Here is an 8438-nt window from a genome sequence, read left to right on the forward strand (position 1 = left end):
AATTTTAACACACTGGAGTGGTTTTAAGACAAAACTTCATCTTTATCCTTTTATCTACTTTTTCCATTTCTCATCTGTGATTCACTCTCCGATTACCGAACAGGGAGTGTATTTGTCTGACCACCAAAGAAGGACAACTTAGTGTAAACAAGGCGTAAGATACTCAACCTTACAGAATGGGATTTCTTTGTATTAATAAGTTAGACAGAGAGTTCTGCTGTACAGAGAGACACACAGACATGGACGTGGGCTTCAACCTCAAATAATAATTATAATAATAATAATAATAATAATAATAATAATATCACTGATTACATTAAAGTTCAGCAGATTATTATGAACCTTTTAAATCTTTTTACAAACCCTTTAATGAATAATGAATAAATAAACAACATGCGCTAATGTTAATTTTATGTAGGAATATTTAACGCTAAACGCTGAGCAATTGAGTTTCCCGCCAAGCCTCACTGTTTCCAGGGTGACCGGCAGGCCAATCAACGCGCAGGCAAAAAAATGGGCGGGACCGGTGACGTCAGCCTCGCCCTTCGCCCCTCCTCACGCGGTAGTGCTGACTGCGCGTGAGTCGCTCGAGCAGGTCTCAGTCTCGTAGCGTTCTCCTCTGTTCGCCCTTTATATTAATATTAATAATTGCAGTTTTATGTTGTAATTCCTCCGAGAAGCGCGGTGTTTAATAAACCCTGCCGTCCCTCTCAGGCACCATTGAGCCTCCGGAGCAGCCCAGGATGCCGAACATTAAGATTTTCAGCGGCAGCTCGCATCCGGATTTATCGCAGAAGATTGCGGACCGGCTGGGGCAGGAGCTCGGGAAGGTGGTGACAAAAAAATTTAGCAACCAGGAGACATGGTGAGGAGATTTTTGCTTATTTTAGATTTCAGCGTTGTAGGTTTTTTAACCGCATGCGCAGACGTTTTGTAGTTTCCTGAGTCTATGCGGTGTATGAGTGAAACAGCGCCTGAGGACTACATTTCCCAGAATTCCATACGCACTTTTTTTTTTGATATACGTAATAACTAGGGTAATATAAGCGTGAGAAAAGTACCGTTAAATCCGTTAATACGTCATAAATTTAAAAATAGAATGCACGAGGGCACGTACAGCGCGTGCAGCATTCATGTAGAGAATTAAAGGATCTCATCTTTTACATTTAGTGTGGAACTGTGTGTGTGTGTGTGTGTGTGTGTGTGTGTGAGAGAGAGAGAGAGATGCTAAATATATATCTGTTTTTGGCAGAGCTTTGTCTGACATTTATCCTCACACAGATCACTGAGGTGTGTAACACAAGAAGTTCCACATAACAACTTTAACACGTCTAGTGTGTGTGTGTGTGTGTGTGTGTGTGTGTGAGAGAGAGAGCACTGAAACCAGGTCACTCAAATGCCCTCAGACCCGAGGATGGGGCAGGAACACACTTTCTGCTCTCTCTCTCTCTCTCTCTCACTCACTCACTCACTCACACACACACACACATACACACACACACACACACACTCTCTGATGTTCTGATCTCACTCACACACACACCAGGGTTTGAAGTGTGATTGGCTTAAGCGACTCCTCAGATGTTGTGATGTCATTAACCTAATTACAGGCTTGTAATTAGCAGTGATGGGTCTGTGTGTGTGTGTGTGTGTGTGTGCGCGCAGTGTGGAGATCGGAGAGAGTGTGCGTGGAGAAGACGTGTACATCATCCAGAGCGGCTGTGGTGAGATAAATGACAATTTGATGGAGTTGTTAATCATGATAAACGCCTGTAAGATAGCCTCGGCCTCCAGAGTGACCGCCGTCATCCCCTGCTTCCCCTACGCCCGGCAGGACAAGAAGGATAAGGTGGGGGTGAGAGAGCCAGCTTACTAACACACACACACACACACACAGACACACACACACACACAGCGGTGTTACTAATAGTGATACTAATTGGCTGTAATCGCACAAATTCACCAATTACACTCTGGAACCCATCTGACCTGCCTGTCCGTAAGTTTGTCTCTCTGTCTCTGTCAGTAAGTCTGTTTCTCTCTTTCTCTGTCTGTAAGTCTGTCTCTCTCTTTCTCTGTGCGTAAGTCTGTGTCTCTCTGTCTCTGTCTGTAAGTCTGTGTCTCTCTGTCTCTGTCTGTTAGTCTGTGTCTCTCTGTCTGTTAGTCTGTGTCTCTCTGTCTGTTAGTCTGTGTCTCTCTGTCTGTTAGTCTGTGTCTCTCTGTCTGTTAGTCTGTGTCTCTATGTCCGTAAGTCTGTGTCTCTCTGTCTCTGTATGTAAGTCTGTATCTCTTTTTTTTTTTCTCTGTCCGGTAAGTCTGTCTCTGTCCGTAAATCTGTCTCTTTTCTGTCTCCGTCAGTAGGTCTGTCTCTCTCTGTCTCTGTCTGCAAGTCTGTCTCTGTCCATCAGTCTGTCTCTCTGTCTTTGTCTGTAAGTCTGTCTGTCTCTCTCCATAAGTCTGTCTTTGTCAGTAGGTCTGTCTCTCTTTCTCTGTCAGTAGGTCTGTCTTGCTCTGTCTCTGTCCATAAGTCTGTCTCTCTCTGTCTCTGTCTGTAAGTCTGTATCTCTTCTGTCTCTGTCCATAAGTCTGACTCTGTCAGTCTCAAAGTCTGCCTGCAGGTCTGTCTGTAAGTATACGTTTTTGGTCTTTTGTGTCTTTTTCTCTCCATGTCTGTCTCTCCCTGTGGTTGTTCTTCTTTCTTTCTCTCTCTCTCTCTCTCTCGCTCTCTCTCTCTTTCGCACTGTCTGCCCGTGTCTGTCTGTCTGTCAGTTTATGCCTCTCTCTCTTTGTTTGTCATTTTGTCTCTCTTTATCTGTTTGCATATAAGTGTATGTCTCTCTGTCTTTTTGCCAATCTCTTCCTGTTAGTCTGTCTTTCTTTCTTTCTTTCTCCGTCTGTCTCTGTCTTCATGTCTCTCTCTGTCTCTCTATTTGTCTTTATTTTGCTCTCTTTGTCTGCATTTCTCTCTGTCTGTTAGTCTGTCTCTTTCTTCTTCCGTCTGTCTCTCTCTGTCTGTCTTTCTCTCTCTCTCTCTCTTTGTCTGTCCCACACTGCACATAATAAATAAATTAATAAATCTGAACAGAGATTAGCGAGCATGGCTTTTCATGTTCATGTTTCTTTCCTGTAAATTTTGTATTATGATAGATATATTATAATCATGTTATAATGTTACTAATATGCGCTCCTGTGTGTGTGTGTGTGTGTGTGTGTGTGTAGAGTCGTGCCCCGATCTCCGCTAAGCTGGTGGCAAATATGCTCTCTGTAGCGGGAGCTGATCACATCATCACCATGGACCTGCACGCATCACAAATACAGGTATGTACACACACACACACACACACGCACACACACGCACACACACCTGCTCTTCACCATAAACTCTATTTAAAACTTAGGGTGTGTGTGGTTATGCCAACCCTATAAATCAGACGTGAACCCTGAGACAGTCTCAGCAACATGCTAAATGCTAGCAAGTGTCTCCTACTGTAGCTGTCATAGTGGTTTAGCGTAACCATGACACCGGCTCTCGTGTGTAATTATTAGTCAGTGAGGGGGAGCGTTAGGTACGGGGACAGGCACGCGGGGACGGACAGACGGGGACAGGAATTTGTTTCCTCTCTGGAGTGCAGCCTTGTCTGTGGTTTTGTTTGATTCAGAGACGGGAATTATGTCATTGTGTAGATAAACACACACGGGATTATAAATGATAATAATGATATAAATGTAATTGATATAAAGTGTAAGTGTGTATGTGTGTGTGTGTGTGTGTATGTGTTTGTCAGGGCTTTTTCGACATCCCTGTAGACAATCTGTACGCCGAGCCGGCCGTCCTCAAGTGGATCAGAGAGAATATAAACGAATGGAAAACCTGCACCATCGTTTCTCCTGATGCTGGAGGAGCTAAGAGGTGTGTGTGTGTGTGTGCTGTCTCTGTCCCTGTCTTTGTCTCACTTTCACTCTCTGTCCCTCTCTCGTGCTCTCTCATTCTCTTTTTGTAGGTTTCACTTTCTCTCTCACACACTCAGTTTCTCTCTTTGTTTCCTTTGCTGTATTATTTTGTTGCTCCAGTTCTTGTTTTGTCTCCTCTGAACATTATAATAAGGCTGTTATAATAATAATAATAATAATAATAACTGATAATAATAATAATAATAATAATAATAATAATAATTATTATTATTATTATTATCATCAGTTATTATATCAGTGAGACTTGAAGTTTTTTTCCGCCTGGTAAAGCGAGAACAGTTTTAGCTCGCAAGAACTCAGTGTTTCAGCGTCTCCCCTCGCGCTCCACCTGAACGCTGTCAGACCAGTCTTTAAAGTCACATGACAACAACCAAGTGGTGGATAATAAAACGGGCGGGGTTTATGCATTCAAAAGAGGGTGGAGTTTGTATGGCTTTGTTCATTCCAACTAGTAAAAATTGTGCATGTGACGCCATGGCTCCGCCCACCGAACCTACCACCTTTGGAGCGGCTTTAAAGGTGAAGAGAATACAAATGAGACACGGGTGTGTTTTGTTCCCTTTAGGTGTGGAGGGTAAGGGCCTGCTGGGGGACGGGACATGTGAGACTGTGTGATTTAATTAAGAAAAAAAAAAAAAGCTTGGCTAACAGCGTACGGCCTTAAAGATGCTCTTTATTTTCTCGTCTCACACAAACACACGGACACTTACCTACTGAGAGGGTCCATCCACCTCAAACATGGACATCTGTCCCAGTCCCTGGGTTTTTATTTAAAAAATAGATACGTTGTAGTGTTCATTTCGACAACGCAAATAATGTCGAAAAATATTGTTTGACGACCTTTTTTTTTTAACTAAGACGAGACGTTGATGAGACATCACGGATATCAGTGAACAGTGACGAAATCAGCATGCGTCTAATGAAACATCTGTCTTAATTGATTTGTTTAGACTGGATTGACTGTAGGGTTGATTAATATTAATCTTATTGCTAAAATGTTACACTTTCATTGACCAAAACTAGACTAAAGGAAAATATGCATAAGATTTAACTAAATATAATAAAAAAACAACAACAACAAAAAACCTAACAGGGACTTATTCTAGGACTAATACTAAAATTATAAAAAAATAGGTGACAAAATTAACACTGGTACGCTAGTAACAAGGGCTCGACACACACTAGCTAGACTAGCACGCTACAATATTAACAGATTTCTGCATCAGTTCTGCAGTGTGTGTGTGTGTGTGTGGTTTGCATTTTTAGATTTTCTTGCACCGCTTATGTTACTAATGTTCATGAAAGACCCCAAGCTGACTTTAGCAACAGGGACGTCAATCAGAGTTCATGTGTACATCTCAAAAATAAGTTTAACTTGAAGTAAAAACGCGGCAACATGGATGAGACATGCACTAGGTACGTGTGTCTCTGTGTGTGTGTGTTTTTAGAGTGACCTCCATAGCGGATCGTCTGAATGTGGACTTCGCTCTGATCCATAAGGAGAGGAAGAAGGCGAACGAAGTGGACCGCATGGTTCTGGTCGGAGACGTCAAAGACCGGGTCGCTATTTTAGTGGACGACATGGCAGACACCTGCGGGACAATCTGCCACGCTGCGGAGAAGTGAGTGAGCGCTTACACACACACACACACACAGGTTTTCATATAATTTCTTGAACCAATAATGGTGTCCCCATAAAGATACACATATCTGACGGTTTTGACTTTGTGGGGATCTGCAGCTTTTATAATATTAAGGATTTATTTAGATTATAGAGATTTTTTTTTTTCATGGATGTCTCAGAAAGGTGTACTCGGTCACATGACAAAAAAAAATCATTATAATATTTAGAGAAAGAAACATGTCTGATGCACAGAGCTGACAGAAACTGGTTCTGCAAAGACTTTACACCAAGTTGAAAAATCGTGAGAACGCATGAGTTTGCCTAAATTAATCTTGAGCACCATGTCTGAGTTTGTTTGAATGCTGCAAGTTGTTTGTGCATATTTTCAAAAAAAAAAAAAAGTATAACTTTCTGATTAGGAATTTAATGTGTTTCTTTAAAGTCCCCCAAAAATGTTTCAAGGTTTGATTAAAAAAGTCATCAAAGTTCAATGTTAATTACCTTCAATGTTAAGGATAGTAAGTCAACACCGTGTGTGTGTGTCTGTGTGTGTCTGTGTCTGTGTGTGTGCGCGCGCATGCGTGCATTAGGTTAGTCTCTGCCGGTGCGACTAAAGTCTACGCCATCCTGACCCATGGGATCTTCTCCGGACCTGCCATCTCCCGCATAAATAATGCCAACTTCGAGGCGGTGGTGGTGACCAACACGATCCCCCAAGAGGACAAGATCAGACAGTGTGACAAGATACAGGTACCAGGGAAAAAAAAAAAACAAAGAAAAAGTTTACTTCGCAGCTTATAGCAGACGTGGGATAACAATCGGCTTTCAGAATTAGGATTTAAGGTGAAGTGAAAATTTGCATAAAAAGTTTCCCTCAATATTGGGCTAATACCAAGTCTGAGGTAACGCGCTAAACGTCTCGCTCGTCTGCTCTCCACTCGTTTAATCTACGCTACTCTGAGAAGTTTCAGTGTTGTGTCTCGCGGCTGGACCACAGACCGTGTGAAAGATAATAAAGTGCTGTGTGATAAACACCTGACCTCGGCCCGGCGTTCCCACGGTACGGCATTCTTTGCGAACAGATTACATCTGGTACAACCCCGACAAAACACTGAAGTGCACCAGATACCAATATAAACCATTAATTGCAATATTTTCAGTGTGTAAGTGAATGTATAAAATGTCCAAATGGTTTTTGGCCACATGAGGGCAGTGTGTGGGAAAGGGACAGGGATTTGGTCGGGTGGATTGGTATACTTTACACCTTGTATATTTGTGTCATATGCATATAAGACTCACTTTGTCGGACTTAAGAACAAGTCTGACTTATGAACATGCTCTTGAAACGGACTTGTTTTTAACTGAAGATGTGTGTTTGCTTTGCCCCTTTTGCGCAGGTCATCGACATCTCTATGATTTTGGCCGAAGCCATCAGACGAACCCACAACGGAGAGTCTGTGTCCTACCTGTTCAGCCACGTACCTCTATAACACACACACACACACACACTTCAGACACACACATACACTATACACGCACACTTTTTTGCCAATATTTAATTTAAATATAAAACAAAACGAGATATTATTTGTCATCACTTGACAACTGCAGACACACCCCTCATTTCCGGAGCTCACATACGACTTCATTAATTAATGACCGCGTCGCGTTGTGATCGTACGATTAGGAGTCTAGAGGGGTTTAAAATCTAAAGCTGCCTGAGGAACATTTCGCTCCCTGTCCACGTGAGGACGTAACGATTAAAGTGTTTCTGCCTGTGACGGAGTAGAACTTTCCTCAACATCACACATTTATTGCTTTTTTCTCTTTCAGGAAGAATATAAATCAGGTGATACAGTGGGCGTTACTGTATGTGCGATGCATTAGATATTTTTTATTCTTGTAACATTGTTTATTGTTTTGTCGCTTCCCGAGCTAGCGTAGCTAACGGGTGTCTAACAATCCTGAAAAATACTAATAATCCGAAACATTTTATTTTTCATAGCTACGACTTCCTGTCAGTTCCAATGTAAAACCTGAGAAGGGAGGAGTCTTAGTGGGCGGAGTTATATTAGAAAGAGTTACTGGTATATTCCTACGTACTATTTGTCTTTGTACCTTTTTGTAATTTTTCAGTTTCCAGGTCCCAAAACTAAACAATGACATCCTTACTACGCTATGAGCTAGCTAGCTACAAAGTACCTCATCTCCAGAGATTGTTCTCAAAAGTTGTGAAGTTGCTCGTTTTACTCGAACGCGGCGTCTGTAAGCGGAAAGCCGAAAGAGGGAGAAAGAAATTCCTTCCAGCACTTATTATTATTATTAACGTGAAGAAGAGAATATCTGTCCATTTTGTTTAGATTTTTTTCTTTCTTTTCCAAACGTAGTAGTTCCTACGGCAGCTGTTTTATTATTATATAATTTTTTAAAGAAGTTTTTGTCGTCATGGTTACTGAGGATTCAGGTTTGCACTGGAATGGCGCACGCTCTGTTCAGGAGGTTTTTACGCTGCTCATGTTTTGTGTTTACACACTGCTCGAAGGCGTAGCTGTTCGCAAAGTGCCTTGTATTGCTGATCACACACACACATATATATTGTACATACACTCTCTCTCTCTCTCTCTCTCTCTCTCTCTCTCTCTCTTGCATGTTTTACTCTCTGTTTTGAAGGTGGAGGACGGCCTGGACGTCTACTCGTTGTCCTACTGTCCATCGTTGTGGAGTAGCTTCGGTTAATCATGCTCCATCCTCCACCAATCAGAATTCAGCATGTAATTTTACTTTAATCTGAATGTAAAGTAAATACTACAATAAATCATCTTCAGTTACTCATGACTCCTGA

The 8438-nt window shown here is 41.9% G+C and overlaps 1 protein-coding gene across 2 annotated transcripts; it reads left to right on the top strand.

Annotated features, from left to right (window-relative positions):
• Positions 1-560: 560 nt before the first annotated feature.
• prps1a (phosphoribosyl pyrophosphate synthetase 1A) lies at positions 561-8438 on the top strand. Of its 2 annotated transcripts, none has more exons than XM_053485356.1 (7): positions 561-865; positions 1666-1855; positions 3220-3318; positions 3786-3910; positions 5421-5594; positions 6187-6346; positions 6994-8438. In XM_053485356.1, the coding sequence occupies exons 1-7, from the start codon at positions 744-746 to the stop codon at positions 7084-7086; spliced, it is 963 nt and encodes a 320-aa protein (XP_053341331.1). In that variant the 5' UTR covers positions 561-743; the 3' UTR covers positions 7087-8438. The 2 variants fall into 2 exon arrangements, with proteins under 2 accessions (XP_053341331.1, XP_053341332.1); XM_053485357.1 differs by having other exon boundaries at positions 1666-1849.

The sequence above is a fragment of the Clarias gariepinus genome, chromosome 24 (genome assembly GCF_024256425.1).
Source record: "Clarias gariepinus isolate MV-2021 ecotype Netherlands chromosome 24, CGAR_prim_01v2, whole genome shotgun sequence".
Lineage (NCBI taxonomy): Eukaryota > Metazoa > Chordata > Actinopteri > Siluriformes > Clariidae > Clarias > Clarias gariepinus.